Below are 21,000 nucleotides of genomic sequence, written 5' to 3' on the forward strand. Positions count from 1 at the left end.
TACCAGATCTAGGTGAACAAACTATCTAAGCTAAATTTTTGCTCTTTTTATATAAAGTAAGTCTGCTTTGAAAAGATGTTAAGTGAGTGTTTTTTTTCCTTGAAAAATATATAAATTAACTAGGGTATGCTAGATATGACTAGTTTTTGAATATAGAATGTAAATTAATTTTATTTGAAGAAACGTCTGTAATCTACTAATCTAGATCTATAGTATAAGATAAAAGTAAGCTCTGCCCTCTAGCATATCAACAATTACAGTTGTTGACTTTTATTTATCCTTTTCTTTCTCACATAAACCTATTTTAAGGCCAAAGTCCTAGCTAAATGATTATCATTATCTATCCCAATCTAGAGATGATTAAAAACATTGGCCTCATTAAATTATTGTTTTATTGATTAACATTAAACAGGCATGACTAGATTGACATATAAATAGCGCAAGACGAAGATCTAATTATCTTTTTTTTAAAGTAACCTCCTTAATTAATTAAGATAAGATAAAATGAATTTCCTCTAGATATTGCTTAACATATAATTAGAATAACCAAGAATTTTTTAAAACCATTAATTCCAATCATTATAATTACGCCAAGTTGTTTGTTTTTATTTCCGCTTCCTTTGCTGTCAAAGACACTTAAAAAACATGTTTCAACAACGCGCAGGCATTTTATTATAGTGTAGACAGATCTAATTACTGAAACCATATATTGTACAATGGACCTCTTTCACCAATCGTAAACAAACAACATTTAGCCACGTGATAATAGTGATAAAACAATGAAAATTACGTATCACGTGACAGCCTTTATGGATTGCGTAATTTGTATAGAAGAGATAGAGAACTACGTGGCACGTCCATTGCAGTGAACCTGTCCGATAAAGTTGTATTTACAACTCGCGCCGTGAGTTATTTAATACTATGCTTCCCAGATTTGTGAAACTGTCTAACACAGGGGTTCTCAATCTGTGGGTCGCGACCCCCTTGGGAGTCGATTGACGATTTGCCAGGGGTCGCATAAGACCATCGAAAATAAGGATTGTTTTTGTCTATTCTTCTATTGCTGTATGGCCGGGGGGGGGGGGGTCGGTCGCGACAGAGTGGGGGATTCTAAAATGGGGTCGCCGAGCTTAAAAGGTTGAGAACCGCTGGTCTACCACGTTAAGGGGGTGACTATTCGCGGTGACCTTTGGGGTTTAGTAGATTTTATTGGGTGACTTCTGGAACATGACTTTCCGAGGTTTATAGTTAAACCAAAAGAAGCGACAGCGTACGTAAATTCGTTGACCGCGAGCTGGAGATCATGTTCAGTGTGCGCAAGTAAGACTTAGAGAAACTGTGTTATGACCATTTCCTTTGTTTTGGTATGGGACAGTAGACTTTGAAGATTGAACATATTGTAATAATTCACCAGCAAATATAAAATATGAGCCTACATAGTAGGACTATGTTAATTATTCTAAGCTATCTAAACTGGGAATAGTTAGTCACTGTGACGGCCGTCTTGTATTGCTTGTTTGGTGTCTAGGGGATGATAATTTTGAATTTGCAACACACTGGGCCATCAGAGATATATCGGAAGCAGGCACGCAATTAAAAAAGACAATGGAGAAGGATACAAAACTGTTTATTTACACTTGAATTGCGAGAGCGTGTAGGTGTTTTTTTTCCTTTGCTGACAAGTCAAATAGAACCTACAAAAAGATGGTGCGCAAATGATTAATTAGGCCTATTAATTCATTAAAACTTGTTCATGTTTACACAGAAATGTTTTAGTGTACAGCAATAAGCCTAGTGACGTAAGCGGTGTCAAGGTTTTTCCTTGACGTCATATTGACAGTTTTCATTCCAGAAACTTTGTATCCAAAATTAACTTTTTCGATAATGTTAATTTTCAAAATGGCCTCTTTGAAACAACTAGATTTACAATGCACATATCTAAAGGATTTTTTTTTATTGGAAATGTTAGGATAAATAGGAGATTGAACCTTTACAAAACAATTAGATCAATTAGATAGTCATTATATGACATCAGTTAGGTCATGTTCACATTCAAAGCCACCTTCACTTTCACCTATCACGTGGTCTGCTGGACCGTTGGGGCACCACACAAGATCTGTCAACCTTCTTTCACCATTTGCCTTTGATAGAATTTTATTCTTATATTCTTTCTGAAAATATTGAAACCGGCCTTCTTACCTGCCTGGGTGGATCACTTTGGGGGCCGATTTTTGAGTTAGTGTTTCCACACAAACTGTCTTTTGTAACCTTGTTTTATTTTAATGTTAGCATTATTTTCAGTCATTTTGCAGGAAAAAATTTTAGAGGTCTTAAAATATGTTTATGCAAACATAATTCAAGAATAATAATAAGCTTAAATTAAAAATTTCAACATATATATATATATATATATATGTAGTGGAGTGGATGCCTTGTCAGGAAACACCGGCCACCCCGATATCCACGTGACCCTTCCGCCTAGATGGCACCTTATCCGCGCATAAAAAGGCAGACCAACGTGGGCACTGTCCATTCGACCGGCATCTTTTGTCACTGTAGTGTCCGTACGTTACTGGACCTACGTCGTCTCCACTCCCTGTTTGTGTCTGGTTCTACACCATGTGTTTATATATGGCTGCAGGTAATTGCATTTTACTTTTTTATGTTATATTGTAATTTTATTTAGTAGTCTACATAGAATATCGCTACCCCCGGATTTCGTCCATATTGTTGGACTATCGTTATTTTTAGGAAACCAGTATGTAAATGTTTCCATTTGTTGAATTGTGTACCTTTAGTATACCATACGAATTAGATCATATATATAATGTTAAATGTCCATCTTGTTAATCTAATTCTACAACCAGTGTGTAGATACTGGCTTTTATGAACCAGTTGTTCTATTTAATTGTTATTGTTTTTTATTTTTTATAATGTTTCGGGTGTTCCATATCTCTCTTGTGTTTGTATAAGAGATGGTTGGTATACACTATATGATATTCTTTTCGTTTTAGTATTTAGACTTTGATGTTGTGTGTACAACTTGGTCTAACCATTTAGGCTTATTAATTATTTTTAGTTAATGCTAATTTGTTATTATGTTTTATGTTTGCCTTTGGCAGGTCTTTAATGCATAATAAACAGTTGGAATCGTCCTACGAGTTCCTCTCATCATTTAAAATTTAGTTGTCTTCTGTGCCAAACCCACCACATATATATATATATATATATATATATATATACATATATATATATATATATATATATATATATATATATATATATATATATATATATATATATATATATATATATATTGTTGATTATGATCTATGTTTACAGTCAGCAATAAACAAACAACAACCATTAGTGCCATGGCGGAAAACAATACTTTACTATATTGAACGCGTGTTTTGCGCATCATATCAACATCCCCTTTTCGTAATTTAAATAATTAAAAAATTAAAACATTTCAGGGAGTATCATTTTAAAAATTAAAAAAAAATACAACAAACTTAAACAACATAACATACACATATACGCTTCAACGAAAATGAAACATATCACATTTAAAAATCAACATTCAATAGTTCATTAACACACATAGTCATTGAATCTTGTCGGTTTGTTCAACTGATCCCTCGGTCGCAGGATGTTGTATGTCCTCAAGGTGTGAGGAATACAATGCTGTCGAGGTATTATTACCTATGAAAAATCAGGCTGCGGGTTCTGAAAATTGACTTCATGTGTAGAACTGGGTACTCACTGTTTGCGTGTATTCGCTGACATAAACGTTCCCCCCCCCTTTAGCCATGGAGTCGTGGATGGTTCTCCTGCGATGTAGTCTCAGGTTTACCTGTTAAACTCAGGAATGATAGGACTAACATGAATTTAGGAATCCGGAAAAGGAGTTCAGGAAGTCGTAGAAATGACAGTGGTAAGAACAGTATCAGGAACCAGACGGTGTCTCTAGCCGCCATCAGGCTGAAATGAAAAACACCGGGCTTAAAACTTTCATTACACAAAAGGATATTGTGTTCTCTTCGGGCATTGCCGTCAATCAGAGAATCACACAATGTTCAATTACAAGTAATTAAGGTCAATGAGATCGCATCAATGCATGTATAAAGGAAGTATATCAATGTATACAGGAAGTATATCAATGTACAAAGGAAGTATATCAATGTATAAAGGAAGTATATCAATGTATAAGGATGTATATCAATGTATAAAGGAAGTACATCAATATATATAGGAAGTATATCAATGTATAAAGGAAGTATATCAATATATATAGGAAGTATATCAATGTATAAAGGAAGTATATCAATGTATAAAGGAAGTATATCAATGTATAAAGGAAGTACATCAATATATAAAGGAAGTATATCAATGTATAAAGGAAGTATATCAATGTATAAAGGAAGTATATCAATGTATAAAGGAAGTATATCAATGTATAAAGGAAGTATATCAATATATATAGGAAGTACATCAATGTATAAAGGAAGTACATCAATGTATAAAGGAAGTATATCATTGTATAAAGGAAGTATATGAATGTATAAAGGAAGTATATCAATGTATAAAGGAAGTATATCAATGTATAAAGGAAGTATATCAATGTACAAAAGAAGTATATCAATGTATAAAGAAAGTACATCAATGTATAAAGGAAGTATATCAATGTATACAGGAAGTATATCAATGTATAAAGGAAGTGACAATAATACCGAAGGGAAGATGAACACGAACAATGGATAATGGCCAGTGATCAAGACGTCCTTGTTTACAAATGTATGGTTTACAAAACAGATCTTTCCTAAACGTTCTTGCGTCATCTAGGGTCACGGTTGACCGCCGCCACTATTCACAGTTGACCACTCTGTTAGCACTGGCACGGGTAATTTTTATCAGATGACAATTGGATTAAAAGAAAGCAAACAAATAAATACCGATTTGTAAAATTGTCTTAAATTGACCATAATGGTCATTTATGGTGCGTAATCTGATCTCTAAAAGGGCTCGGTTATTATTTAATCCATTTAATTATTAAGTGGGAGAATTAGAGAATCAGTTTCTAAGTTTTAGATTTATCTCAAAACATTTGACAGCATCTATGTTTTCTTGTAAACAAAAAAGGGGAAAATATATTTTTCTGTTATTACATATTAGTATAGTTTGCTTTATAATTGAGAAAAAATCCTTTTGAGAAAAAAAAATATCCACTGTCATTTCGAACATGAAAGGTGATTCGCTGTTCTAGGCGCATAGTAAGTAATAACATACAATTCTTATTTTTTCGTCAATGCCAAGTTGGTAATTAGAAATGAGTTTTGATTGATTAATCTGTCAGGGTTCTTGTAAATACACTTATGCCTTTATTTGTGTGTTCCCCAGACGGATCCGTTGCTGAACGTGATGATAAGGGCCACAGAAGGAGAGCAGTAGAAATTGGATCCTCAGATATGGAAGAGAAACAAGCGCCTAAAAGGATGAAGCTGGCAGATGACAATGGCCTCGATCTTCACACTCCAAGAAATGTTATGCTGGTAATAAAACATTCTTTCCAAAGTCATCTGGCATAGAAAAAGACTTTAAAAATTGTGATTAGTATTTGAGGAAAAGATTCTGTTCTGTCTTCGGGTCTAACCTTTGCTCAGTTAAAATATCAAATTTAAAATTCCTAGTCTACGCTAAGGTAGCCTGGATGGCTGCCTGGTCGTGCGGTTTGCACGCTGGACTGTCGTTCAGATTTATCGGTGGTCCCGGGTTCAAACCCTGCCCGCTCCCATCCCCCGTCGTCCTGCGGGAGGTTTGGACTAGGAAGTAATTATCTTCAATTCTGAAGGAACATCCGAAACATGTAAAATATTTTACAAACAAACAAACATTTAAAAAAAAAGTGGGAATTATTTGATTTTTAAACAATTTATCTGATATTGGGAGATCACAGAACCAAACTTAGCTTTAAATTGTTTCATCCAATAGGCGTGTCTGTGACACAATGAGAAAAACAAACCTCGTGGTTTCAATCGTTGATACAAACTAAACTGTAAAAACGTTCCCGTTCACAGCTTTTTAAAAGTCTAATACGAAACGAAATGATTTGATGCTGAGTCTCTTTCTAATTTTAACATTAACAAGATTACAAAGAGAATTTGTGTGATAACACAAACTCAGAGGCGGCCCCCCATCGAAGTCACCAATGGACCGGGAATATTTAAGCCATAGTCTTGTTTTGATCGTTTAAATTAATAAAATTGTCAAAAATCAATTGGCGTTTTTTTTTTTCTTCACATAAACAGGACAACACTTCGTCTTTACTGATCACCTAAAAATCTAATAAGGAACAAAATAATTTGATGCTGAGTCTCTTTCTAATTTTAATATTAAAAGCTTCTCATTTTTATAGATAACTTTTGATAAAATGTCAAAAGAATAAAATCTATTTTTTTAATTGAATCGATTCTAATTACAGTTGCGCAACCTCTTCGTGATTGTCCAAAGAGCACTGGCAAATTCAGGTTTGGGGGGGGGGGGCGGTAAGGACGATTGACCCCCTCACTTGGATGATACGGAGGTATGGGCGAATTTTAGTAAAGAAATTATACAATTTGTATACGGTTTCTTTACTTATGTTAATAAAATATACTAATTATTTAATTTTAACTTTTTTTTTTTAGATTATGTCGCCCTTCCCTCATATATACCGGCTAATTTGCTGGGTTGGGGTGGAAAGCGATTGCATCAATGCCCCTGCCAGTAGCGGCTCTTTGGGGGTGGCAAGTTGATCAAACGCCCCAGGCCCCGCGCCTAAGGGGGGCCCCGCGATCGTAGATTTCCTTGTCACCTTCAGCTTCGCAATCTAGATCAGTTCTCATAAATTAGTAATTGTTACTCAATATTTTTGAAGCATTTCCGGCATCTATATGATATCAATTAGCCTACCATGCAAGTACTTAATATGACATTTTTGGTTTTAAATACAGTTCAATTTCGGTAAAGACAGCATCTTATGACCTGTCGATTCAACGAGGCTATCATTGTTTAACAGTTCACCTTGGCATCAATAAAAACAAGTGGCCGGAAACGACCCAAAAACATCGTTTATTTCCGTAAATAAACGACATCGAATCGGATCTGAATAGGAAAACGCGCTGCAGAGCTATAGTTATTTTTTTCTAATGAAATGGTTATTTGAGGAGATTTGAGACGCATGTCGTTAGGAAGCATTTTATAGGTAGTGGATTGCTTAAATCCATTACCACTTCCAGTAACAACAACCTGTAATAATAGTAACATTAATAAATCTCAGTATCCTGTGGTATCTTCTACACGGGCACGTCCCTTCTTTTAGTATCGACGGAGATAGGGTTGTAGTTGTTGATATAGTTGTAGTTGTTGATAGGGTTGTAGTTGTTGATAGGTTTGTAGTTGTTGATATAGTTGTAGTTGTTGATAGGGTTGTAGTTGTTGATAGGGTTGTAGTTGTTGATAATGTTGTAATTGTTGATAATGTTGTAGTTGTTGATAAGGTTGTAGTTGTTGATAGGGTTGTAGTTGTTGATAGTTTGTTGTTCATAGTTCCTGATATTCTTTCTGAAAATATTGAAACCTGCCTTTTTCTCTACCTGAACGGACCACTTCGGGGACCGATTTTGAGTTCACACACAAACTGTCTTGTTAACCTTGTTTAAAGTACACATTTCGGCTATTAAACACTAGAATGTCTGCTTTTATAAAAGCGTCTTGGGGACTAACTGCAAATAATAAATCATTTGGGAAAAAAACTTAACCTATGCCATTTGCATCGTGAAAAGTGCTTAGTAATTGTACGTATTTGTTCCATCCCGATTGGGAGAATTAGCGATGAGTGTTAAATTAGAGTTTCTTGAATTATTTTACGAATATATATATTTTTTAAAATGTTTCCATTATCTGTTTACATCCCAACATTTCACCACAAATGTACAGTAGTATATATGAAGTATATAACTGTTTACTCTCGTGCATAATGTTCCGGAACCGTGGAACTAGCTTACTAGTTGTTTTTTTCTGGTGACTGCTGTCAAATACAGCCAATAAGCATCGACCTGTTCTAACACTTGATAATTTTCAAACAAAAGAAAAACTTGTTTACAGATGAAAATATTCCCAAGCAAAGTGTACTAGAAAGCAAAGTAAAGGGGTTTTTACATTTAACTCTATCAGTATCGCGTTACTCCCATTGACCTACTTCTCTAGAACTGGCGGTACTCTCAGCGAATAACGTGGTATATAAAATTTATTTCATTGTCATTAAAATGTAAAACTTTTTATTAGCGGCCCCCGTAAGGGGAAAAGCCGCTATTAGGTTTGTGCAAAATGGCTGTCTGTCCGTGGCCAATGTGTTTTACTTTTAAAAAAATCAACTATTTTAGATTATTTAATAAATTGAAAAAGGTTTGACTAATTCTACCCCCTTGCACGTTTTGGCTTGCTCCGGTAAACTCCATTTTTGTTCGATCAAAATAATACGCACTGAAAGATTTAAAGGCCATTAGATTTCAATGGTTGAAGTTGTTTATTTATTTGCCAGTTTATGTGTTATAATGTCAGTTGCTCCATTGAAGGATAAAAAAAAATGAAGGCTTTGCTCAAAATAATGAGATATTGATATAATTAGCAATATATAATAAAAAAAAAGTAAATAAAGTTCCCCTTTCAGACCGTATGGTCTATAGGGCAGATGATGTAAAGATCATCTGTTTCTGTGGCCTACGGTTAACGACCAACCATTACTTTTACCCAACTAATGTCAGGAACCCATTAGAGCTGGGTGGACTCAGAGGCGCCCGAAGATCCAGAAATTAAAAATCCCAGTCTTCACCAGGATTCGAACCCCGGTCCCCGGTTCGGAAGCCAAGCGCTTTACCGCTTTACTTGGCCTGCACAACGACCAACAGCCTTTACTTTTCCCTAACTAATGTCAGGTACCCATTAGAGCTGGGTGGACTCAGAGGCGCCCGAAGATCCAGAAATTAAAAATCCCAGTCTTCACCAGGATTTGAACCCCGGTCCCCGGTTGGGAAGCCAAGCGCTTTACCGCTCAGCCACCGCGCCTCCGCCTTATATAATAGAAAGTTCATATTTATTTCAAACTAGATCTAAATCTCGTATAAATCTAAATCTAGATGTAGATGTGGCAACATTTTGGAGAAAAAAAATACTTGTATTCCGTTTAAACCTTTAATATCTTTAAATTGATTAATTATCTATTTCGGAATTTTACTTTAGCACAGTTTGATTGGTTACTTCACATTAATTGCCATTTACAATATTGATCCCCAAATTTTTGACGGGTGTCCAATGTCCTAAATTATATTGTGATTTTTGGTTTCTTAGAATAATGAACCTGACTGGAGCCTATTGCCTTACACTGTACTAAAGTGTATATACAGTCTTTTACCGAGGAGGCACCAGTGCAACATGTCCCTGGCGTGCCGAAACTGGTTTGAGCACTTTAAGGCATCGAGTATCTCAAGGACTCTTATATTGAATTTCAACGGTGTAGATGATTCCATGGCCATGAGGTTTTTTAAAGGGATCTTTCCCCGTGGCCTACTTTACTTAAATATTGATTGCAGAGGTAAGAGGTGCACACTGTTTCTAACTCTTGAAGCAAATCTTATTTTAATTTCTTATGTCAGGAGTTCTATTTCTTTAGTAAATGACAGACATTTCTAACACCTAGCCAATTATGAACCAAGTCGGACTGGCTAATTAAGGCAGCCCAGTCAATTAATTGTGAAACGTTGAAGAGTAACAAAATTAAAAAGGCATTCATTCATTCATTCGTTCATTCATTCATTCATTCATTCATTTATTCATTCATTCATTCATACATTCATTCATTCATACATACATTCATTCATTCATTCATTCATTCATAAATACATACATACATTCATTCATTCATTCATTCATTCATTAATTCATACATTAATTCATACATTCATTCATACATACATACATTCATTCATACATTCATTCATTCATTCATACATTCATTCTTTCATACATTCATTCATTCATACATTCATTCATACATTCATTCATTCATACATTCATTCATTCATTCATACAGACATTCATTCATTCATTCATTCATACAGACATTCATTCATTCATTCATTCATTCATACATTCATTCATACATTCATTCATACATTCATTCATTCATTCATTTAAACTAAGACATAACATTATTATCTTTTATTGTATTTCTCTTTATATTTAGATTTCATTTGATATTTAATGTATTTGCGCTTCTTACGAATACCATAAAAATGTTTTTAAATAAATGTATTGAAATAAAAAAGTCATATTCTAAGAACAAGCCCGGGCAGATGGCATACGCTTCACTACCATCCCCAGCAGCGGAGGTGTGACCTTGGGCGTAATAATCTTCATTTCTAAATGAATGTCCAAAACTTGTCAAACAAAACTAAAATCTATGAAACTTCTGACAGAATCTGACGGACGTCCTCGTATAGATGAATGGGACTCACTGGAATATTTATTAATGATGATGAAACGCATGCTGACCCTAAGAGTTGAAAAGCTTGTCTGTTTACGGCTGGCTAATATGAGTCGAATGATCAAAGATTACACAGAAAAGGGCAAAAGAAAAGATCTTGTCATGGCATTGAGAGGATTCATATCAAATCAAAGGCAACTAAGAGTTCTAAATCTGTCATGTGCAGGTTTAAAATTACAACATGGTAAGATTTATTCGAATGTCAATCCATCCATACAAACCATCCATTCCATCCATTTAAGCTTTTTCAATCTATTCATTCAACCCATCCAACGAATCAATCCATCCAATCCAATCTCTTTCATCCAATCCAATACCTCTGATTCATCCATCAAACCATTGAATCCATATAATTATTCCAGTCTATCCCATCCATCAAATCCTTCCATTAAATCCATCCACCCATCCATCCTATCCATCCCACCCATCATATTTCTATATCAATTAGTCCAATCCATCCATCCAATCCATTCATTTGATCCAAATCCAATCATATATATTATCCGATCCATCCAGTCCATTCATTTAATCCAATTCATGGAATCCAATCCATGCAGTTATCTATTCAAAATCACCTTTGCGTAAACGGCCATAATATAAAATGTAAGAAAGGGATAATCGAACAGAGAATAGAACCCAAAATTTCCAGTAGGCTTCCTACATTGCACCTGGTATAGAAGAGAAGAAAGGCTAGTTAACCTTTGTCGATTCCGCCAGGTGGAGTGAGGCCGCGAGGATGATGGCTGAAAGAGCCGTGAAAACATTCAGAGTACTCCTGTTCTCAGTATACTCCTGTTCTCAGTGTACTCCTGTTCTCAGTGTATTCCTGTTTTCAGTGTACTTCTGTTCTCAGTGTACTTCTGTTCTCAGTGTACTTCTGTTCTCAGTGTACTCCTGTTCTCAGTGTACTCCTGTTCTCAGTGTACTTTTGTTCTCAGTGTACTTCTGTTCTCAGTGTACTCCTGTTCTCAGTGTACTCCTGTTCTCAGTGTACTTCTGTTCTCAGTGTACTTCTGTTCTCAGTGTACTCCTGTTCTCAGTGTACTCCTGTTCTCAGTGTACTTCTGTTCTCAGTGTACTTCTGTTCTCAGTGTACTCCTGTTCTCAGTGTACTTCTGTTCTCAGTGTACTTCTGTTCTCAGTGTACTCCTGTTCTCAGTGTACTCCTGTTCTCAGTGTACTTCTGTTCTCAGTGTACTCCTGTTCTCAGTGTACTCCTGTTCTCAGTGTACTTCTGTTCTCAGTGTACTCCTGTTCTCAGTGTACTTCTGTTCTCAGTGTACTCCTGTTCTCAGTGTACTCCAGCTTTCTCAGGAAGGAATGATCAATTTTTAGATATTGGAGATATCACTATCAATAGAAAGCTGAAATACATAGTGCCATCCCACCACTGAACTGTTTGTTCGTGATAGATTGCCCTGTACTGGATCTCTAACATTCCATATTGTATCAGAATTCTTGTAGTCACTCGGTTTCGTTTCTGGTGACTGGTGACCAATAAAATTAGATTTCCGATGATATGATATAAAACACATGTTTAGCACACATGTTTAACACACAAGTTTAACACAATTATCATGAGATACCTCACCTGTGAACTGGATCACCACATTTTAAAAACATATTTTTTTTAAACAAACATGCACTTTAAACATTAGTAAATAAGGAAAATGAGATGTAAGTTTCAAGTACTCAATTTCTTTCTGAACAAATATGACACTTTGAGATGTATTAACATTAAGCTTGAAGAAGTTCAAGCCCTCATCAAAAGATTTATGCCCAGGACGTTCTCTTAAAAAAAATAATATTTATTATACATATCATACATAGGTCCGTGCTATTTTGTAGGGAAATTTCACCGGCTAAAAATATGTGTTTTGTAGGGGTAGCATTATAAATATGTGTTTTGGAGGGGTAACATTATAAATATGTGTTTTGGAGGGGTAACATTATAAATATGTGTTTGGGAAGGGTAGCATTATAAATATGTGTTTTTTGAGGGGTAGCATTATAAATATGTCTTTTGGAGGGGTAGCGTTATAAATATGTGTTTTGTAGGGGTAGCATTATAAATATGTGTTTAGGAGGGGTAGCATTATAAATATGTGTTTTGGAGGGGTAGCATTATAAATATGTGTTTTGGAGGGGTAGCAGTATAAATATGTGTTTTTGAGGGGTAACATTATAAATATGTGTTTGGGAGGGGTAGCATTATAAATATGTGTTTTGGAGGGGTAGCAGTATAAATAGGCCTATGTGTTTTGGAGGGGTAGCATTATAAATATGTGTTTGGGAGGTGGTAGCATTATAAATATGTGTTTAGGAGGGGTAGCATTATAAATATGTGTTTAGGAGGGGTAGCATTATAAATATGTGTTTTGGAGGGGTAGCAGTATAAATATGTGTTTTTGAGGGGTAACATTATAAATATGTGTTTGGGATGGGTAGCATTATAAATATGTGTTTGGGAGGGGTAGCATTATAAATATGTGTTTTGGAGGGGTAGCAGTATAAATATGTGTTTGGGAGGGGTAGCATTATAAATATGTGTTTTGGAGGGGTAACATTATAAATATGTGTTTTGGAGGGGTAGCATTATAAATATGTGTTTGGGAGGGGTAGCATTATAAATATGTGTTTTGGAGGGGTAGCAGTATAAATAGGCCTATGTGTTTTGGAGGGGTAGCATTATAAATATGTGTTTGGGAGGTGGTAGCATTATAAATATGTGTTTTGGAGGGGTAGCATTATAAATATGTGTTTGGGAGGTGGTAGCATTATAAATATGTGTTTTGGAGGGGTAGCATTATAAATATATGTTTTGGAGGGGTAGCAGTATACATATGTGTTTTGGAGGGGTAGCATTATAAATATGTCTTTTGGAGGGGTAGCATTATAAATATGTGTTTTGGAGGGGTAGCATTATAAATGGGGGCGTGCAATAAGATGTATGAAATACCAAATACTGAAATTCCAGTGTTTTAACTCTTCTCTCCGTAATTATTTTCTTCGTTTCGATAGTATTATTCATTTTGATCATTCTCATTTCACTCTCCTGTTATGATTATACTCAAATAACTTTTTTGTTTGTTATCAGAAAATGTTATATTTGGTATTAAATTGTAGGAGAAAGCATGTTCTTTTTACACAACACAAATTAAAGTTAATAAGCCCCAAAACCAATTTAGTTTAATGGGAGTTACATCAACATTGGCATCGTCAGTTAGGAGAGAAAGAGTTAAGGGACGGGGAGGGACGAAACAAGAGAGGGTAGAGAAACGTGATATAGAGTTCACATAGCAGAATTCAGTGCGTTTAGGAGGATGATTTAAAGCGGGCCATTGCAATTAAAAGTAGCCTATACTAGAATACACTGGCCGAACGGGGGTTGTTGAAATGCGGCCAGTTTTATTGAAAGTGCAAACAAAAAAAAAAGGGGGTACGTATTATGTGATCATTTGCAGGACGTAATAAGAAAAAAAAAATTTACACGCGAAGCCGGTGGGTAATGCTCTATTTATCTACCTATTTTATTACCCTTTTTTTTTTCTTCTTAATTAATGTAATGTATCTAATTTTTCCACATAACTAAACATGCTGGCACGTTCTTGGTTGGTTATCTGATAATGTCCAAAGGAAGTGAAGTGATAGCTAAAGCAGGAAGAAATTGCGGGTCAAAGATTAAAAAACTGATCATCGATGATTTGTTTTCAATGGACAATGAGGATGAAGACTTCACTGACCAACTGAGCACTGTTCTACTAGAACCACTTAGATATTATACTGGACTCACCTGTGAGTTTAATAAACTTTATTGAGATACACTTTACCCCCCCCCCCCCCAACTAACGAATTAAATAATGCTGTTTGTAAAATGTTTACAATATGTTATTATTATTATTATTATTATTATTATTATTATTTTGGAAAAAAAAAAAGAAAAATGATAATAAATTTACGATAACTCTATTTCCTTCTTTAAAAAAATATGCCATGATTTCAAGAATGCTTTCGACAGAGTATGGCATAGTGCGTTCTGGGCAACAATGGAAAAAAAAACGCAATGTAAATCAAAGCATTATAAAAGTTACACAAGTCTTCTATGATGCGGCCACTAGTGCATTGTAATTCAACAATAACACTGTAGACTGGTTTAAAACCAGAAGGCTGCCTACTCTTACCAACTATTTTCAATATCTTCCATGTAACGATAATGGAAGATGCTCTCGACGACTACGAAGGTTCTGTAAACACAGGAGGACGACATAGATGGTCTGGTAGGGACACAAGAAGAATTAGCTGACTTGGTGATGTGCATAGACAAGGCTTTTGCAGCATATGGTATGCAAATCAATACCAAAAAAAAAAAAACAGAAAAAACACAAATTATGACCAATAGCTAGCGGGGTTTTAATAGGGACATCAGTGGCATAAAGGGAGAAAGTTTTAAATACCTTGGAGCCATTGTCTCAGATGAAGGAACCAAACCAGAACTATTGACCAGAATTGCAGTCTACAGCAGCACTGGCAAAACTCAAAATAATTTGGAAAGATAAAAGCATAGCCATCAACACTGAAATCAGACTGAATCGCTCCCTGGTCACGGCTATATTCTTACATGCATGCGAATCTTGGACGCTAACCGCAGATGTCAAGAAGAGGATCCTAGCAATGGTACTAAGATGCTACTGAAATATCATAAGTGTCACTTTCAAAGACCGCATCACGAATGAGGAGATTAGTAACAGGATTAATACAGACATTGAAACACTGTCTAAAAACGTAAACTCAGACTCTATGGCCATATCACAAGCTCGCAAAGACCTTCTTTCGGGGAACAGTACCAGAAGAAGACGAAGACTGGAAGAGATGGGAGAACATCAAAGAATAGACAGTCATTGAATGAAATTCTATCCAAGGCAAAGAGGAATGGAGAAAGACGGTTGACAGATCTTGTGCAGTGCCCCAACTGTTCAACAGACTAAAGGATAGATGAAAGTGAAGGTGACAAAAGCCATGACTAATAGTGATATAGTAAATGTAAATTGCGGGTTCCTGCCAGGCGCCGGGCCCACTTTGGAGCAATAGGTAAAATTGGCTTAAGGCCGGCCTTAATGCATTTTATTTCATCTCATTCTTATTACAAAATTCGGTACTTTAAAAAAATATTTGTCTATTAACAGCATTAGCATGCAGCTATCAAAACCTCAGTCCTGAGATTTTGAATGTTCTCGCCACTTCGGGTGTCCTCAAACTCCTACGGGTCTACGTTGTCAAAGTAATGGACCCTGGACACATGACAACGGGGGACTGGGAAAATCTACAGGCTTCGTGCCCACAGCTGGAGGCACATTTTATTTGTACTGTAGGTTTCTTATTTAAACTCCATGTTTTAATTTTTTTTCGTTTTTTTTAGAGATCTGTAGATATAAGCAAAAGAAAAGTTAAAAAGTTCCACTTTCAGATCTTTCGGTCTATGGCACAGTTGGTAATATCTTTTTTCACTACATCATTCAGCCTCAAATACCTCTCTCTCTCTCTCTCTGTGTTTGAGTGCACTAGATACTTCAAATTTGATAGATAATGAAGTTGATCTAATTACTAAAGACCATTAGCTTCATTAGGGTCAGTGTCACCCGGTACAGACCGCACCCTCCGCACGCCCTAGTGACGCCACTGCTAAAGACAAAATGTCAAAGTTGATAGCAAGAATGAAGGAAAAGAGAGAGAGAGAGAGAGATTAATTGATTAAAGAGATAAGCGATAATAAATGCAATACATTATGTAAAAACTATTTTTTTACACATTGGAATAGGCCTACGTCTATTTCTTAGAATTTCCAGCAAGTTAAGTTACATGTAAATTTTTATTTTTGGTATCGTAAACTTCACGTCTGCTATCTTTGTTCATTTTTTTCAACGTGGACATTTGTCCTGCTTGGAACTGGGGGAGATCTGGAAAGTTTGCAATAGTTAGTGCCTGCTGACAAAGAGAATGCTCATATCGCTTCTTTGTCTGGTCTGTATTACAAATTAGAGCTGTGTTTCTCAATCCTCGGCTAGGGGACCGCTGTAAGCTATTCCAGCAGGGTTCAAGGAAGAGCACCCCTGCGGAATTACATTAAAAGCTGGCCCAACTATACAAGCAAAGAACAAATTTATCACTGACTTTAAGATATCTTTCATAAAATTTGAAAACTTTTAAAAAAATGTATTTGTATTTTCTTTAGTATGTTCCTGTCCGTTAGGGAAGACCTGATTATTCGCGTGTGTTAGTGTGTTTATTGCTTTGGTAATATTTCTTCTTTGTTTCCGTATGATTAGAACGCCATTGACTATCAGACATTTTGGTCAATGATGATACCAGGCATTCCATTGACGATATTTCGCTGGACTATTGAGGAAGATTTTCTGGATGAGAACTGGAGTGAAGAAACTCTCGCTCGCGGCCTTTTTCATCTCAGCAGAACTTTGCCGGTATGTGACCTTTTTATTCAACCTGTCTTCGTCTTGATGTTGTTTTTTTCTTTAAACATCGTCAGTTACAGATGTAGGCTGTGACTGAGTGAATATATGCCTGCGTTCAAGCGTTTTTTTTTTTGTGTGTGTGCTTGTGTCATAGATGGACAACTCATGTCTTAGTTGTAGAATGACACTTGAAATATGTAGAATGAAATTATCTTCTCTTTTGAAGAAACAATACGATTTTTCAGATGAAGAATATGCAAGCAGGTAAAAGTACTTGTAACAAAAATATTAAACGTAATAACGTAAATTAAAATTCGCTTAGATTCCTTTCATATTGCACACACGCACACACACACATAGTTATAAGTGCGAAGTTCATACCCTTAGATAAGCTTTTTTAAAAGTATTATTTATTTTATGTCTAAAAGTGACCGACAGTCGAAGATGTAACACAAAATAATTTTAGTTTAACTCTCTAGTGGCCATAAGCAAAAACTTAGTACACATTTGCTTATAGGCTTAATATTAGGATTTTCAAATATATGTACACCGGTACACCATTTTACTTTGTAATAACTAGATAAAAGGAGATGCCATTATAATAAGAAACTCGTATAAGATAATATGTTTATGTTTATAATTGCAAAACTTTGTCATCTATAACAGGGTAACATCCGACATGTATCCGTTAGTCTTCAGGTAGCTGCCAGCCATATCGCTTGTCTATTCAATGGAATCTTATACGAGTAAGTGTTTGACTTTGGGTTTCTAACGAAGCGAGTTATGTTCATTAGAGATACTCAATCTTTTTCGGTCGCCGGGGGGAAAGGGGGGGGGGAAACGAGTTACCTACACATAAGTTTTTTTTCTTTCTGTTTTGCTAACAGCGTATCACGATGAGTATAATTTAATAATAATAATAATCTTTATTGTCCGTATGGAAATTTGTCTTACAATTTACAGAATATTCAACACTGTGTCCTACAAGGTGGTCATGAAGGAATGTTGGTCTAAAAGCCATGCAATTGACATATTTCGATGTGCTTAAGGTGTTAACACAAATTACTTAGTATTCTCTAAAGGGAAAAAGAACGCAGTAATCATGGAGGGGGGGGGGGGAGTCGAAATATTCTATACGCCGTTCTGCTTTTTTGTCAAGTACAAAAGTGTGAGCGAAATCAAAGCTAGTCATACATGTTGGAAGTTAAGCCGCGTCTGATCTGTATGAATCTGAAGAACATCTATAGTGAGTTGAATCATTTAATAAATGACTTTGAACGCTTGAAATATGAGGCCGCAGAAGTTGCTGCATCAAAGGGTGTTGATCATTATAAGTTTCTTAAAGTTTTTACAATTGATTATTTAAATATTGGTGTGAAGCGTGGTCGAGAGGCTAAGTGCGCCTGAACTTGGCTTGTCTTGGCTACCTAGACTTCTAGATACCCCCCCCTTCACCCCCCCCCCCCCACTGGTCCACAAATGAGATTGGCATAAATTGTCGATGCATGCTCACACTGTTTCTGATTTTATTTGTTTAGAAGAGCTATCCCTTTCAAAGTTCTATTATTAAAATCAGATTGGCTTTACTTACTGCTTTTTTCTTTTCTTTAAGTGATAAAAAGCAAATAGTTAAGCAATAGATACACCCGTTTTTCACTTTAGTAGACACGGTGCTATATTTCACAAAAGTTCAACAGTTCTTAAACAGAAGTGTTTTTGAAATGTAAATCCATTGAACACGAAAGATATATATATAAAATCATGTGTTTGCTAATAGGAAGCAACAGAAAATCATTGTTGCTTTGCATAAAGTCGCATAAGCATCAAGTTTCATGACCCTTTTACTTGCAAGAAGTTCAAACTGAACCGGGTGTAAAGAAAGTAATACTTATAAAAGTAGTTGTTACTTCGCCTTTTTTAAAAATATAGACCCTCTATTGATAATTAATTGAGGGGAGGGGGGGGCACCATCATATTCATGAGCCTGAGCCTATGAGCACCTTGCTACGCCACTGATTTGGCCAGTGAGCTAGATTTTATGAAAATGAGGAATGCAGTATCTCCCGTGGTACGTAGCCCCAGCTGTGACCTACTTATTTTACAACATCCAGCGCAGGCATAACCATTTTCCGCCGGTGGTCGATTTGGCAAGCAAAGTTACGACTGTGGATAAACCAAATATCAAGAGAAAACCTTGTTCACTTCTCAACGTGTCAGGAACTAAAAAGATTAAATACGGCTGTAACATTTAATAGATATATCCTACACCTGGAATCGTTAATAGATGCTTTCAATGGCGGTTTTCGTTTCATACGAGAAAATGCTGCTGGTAATGTGCAACTAGAGCTGATAGAATTGCAGTCAGATTCTTTGTTGAAATCGAAGTATATAGAAGTGGCTGTGCCAACATTTGAGTTATTTACCTGAACGGTAGTCATACGTTGAATTGCGGAATTTGCAGCCAGAATTCTTACTATGTTAGCAAGCACTTATCTCTGTGAGCAGTTCTTTTCATAATGAAGGCTATAAAAAATACCTCACCGCTCGAGATTATCTGATCAAAATTGGTCAGCAGTGATGAAAAGTGTCAGTGGCAATCAAACTTTAACCTGACATTAATAAAATTGTATGCCAGAAAGGATGTCTAGCATTAAGACAACGAAAATATGGCGTAATCATAGTAATTGTTAATGACCAAAATTGTAATACAAATTTAGCTGAGGGGCAGGTATTCCATCAATTATTTGAATTCTATTGTATTGTTTCTATTTAAATAAAACCAGTAGGCTACGTTTTCCCAACTGATTTTTTTGGCTGAGGTCTTTCAGGACATAGAAAGTTTTATATGTGGCCCATACACCTTAATGAGTTTGACATGCCTGAGCAACAAGATTTTAAAAAATCATTAAATGAAAAGAAAAAAAAATGTAATTAAAAAATAATAACAATTAATTCATCTTATCCTTTCATATTTTTTTTGTTCTTTCTGGCCAAAGCTGTGCGAATATTGAGACGTTGTCCATTGACGTGCCTGAGAAAACTGAAAACGCCATTGAGTTCAAGAAGCTGTTGATGCACAATATCGTCGAGTACAGCAGTGGCCGCACCAATCTGAGGGAGTTTCAATACAACGGGCGAACAGAAACAATCATTAAGCAGACAGAGAACGGCAAAGAGAGTTCGACGTCTGGTGTAAATGTTTAAGAATTAACTCAGTTTCTTTGAATAATATAGTATATTATTTATTCATTTTACAATTCCTCTTGTTGGCTTGTAAACTCTTCTATATAAAACCCTCTTGTGACTAATCTTGAAAAAAGGCTCTGACGAAGTTCCTTGAAATTTAAGAGTTTATGTATTTATTTGAGGAAAAAAAATACTAGCTGTCCACATAGGACATTGAACATTACAATTTTAAAAAGTATAATCATCTTAAAATTAATATTTGCTAAAGGTATTTTATTCTGAACACACGTCAGTGGGAATTCGTGCTTATATTCTATAAAAAGTTGAATACTTAATTGACGTTACCCTTAGAAAATATGTTGTAACGTGCCTGTATTGAATAGGCCTACATTTTCTAATTTATATTTTCATAATTTTAATAAAAGATAGTTTCTAATTTATATATTTCATTTTCATAATTTTAATAAAAGATAGTTTATTAGTGCACATTTACGTTAAAAAAATACAAGAATATATGCGGATAATTTGATAAATAAAAAACCCAATGTTTCGTGTGGCTGCTTGTTTGGAAGTTTATGCTTGTTATACTGCAATTATATACTATGGACAGTAACCTACTAATGTATGTCTATGGAACAGTGGTGATTTAAATAAAGTGATGTGGATGTTTAAATGAACTATATGATCTATGTAAATAGTTTCATATATTTTGTAAGTACTGTATAAAAACTCTGATGTTTTATTAGCATACAATCAACCCAAAAA

The 21,000-nt window shown here is 35.4% G+C and overlaps 1 protein-coding gene across 3 annotated transcripts; it reads left to right on the plus strand.

Annotated features, from left to right (window-relative positions):
• LOC106068395 (uncharacterized) lies at positions 1–21,000 on the plus strand. 3 transcript variants are annotated; one of them, XM_056005176.1, is made up of 9 exons: positions 1–56; positions 5,401–5,552; positions 9,388–9,631; positions 10,515–10,766; positions 14,219–14,377; positions 15,766–15,947; positions 16,906–17,058; positions 17,716–17,795; positions 20,046–21,000. In XM_056005176.1, the coding sequence occupies exons 2-9, from the start codon at positions 5,469–5,471 to the stop codon at positions 20,251–20,253; spliced, it is 1,362 nt and encodes a 453-aa protein (XP_055861151.1). In that variant the 5' UTR covers positions 1–56; positions 5,401–5,468; the 3' UTR covers positions 20,254–21,000. The 3 variants fall into 3 exon arrangements, with proteins under 3 accessions (XP_055861151.1, XP_055861150.1, XP_055861152.1); XM_056005175.1 differs by having other exon boundaries at positions 3–82; XM_056005177.1 differs by lacking the exon at positions 17,716–17,795 and having other exon boundaries at positions 3–82; positions 20,046–20,189.

Source organism: Biomphalaria glabrata, chromosome 12 (genome assembly GCF_947242115.1).
Source record: "Biomphalaria glabrata chromosome 12, xgBioGlab47.1, whole genome shotgun sequence".
NCBI lineage: Eukaryota > Metazoa > Mollusca > Gastropoda > Planorbidae > Biomphalaria > Biomphalaria glabrata.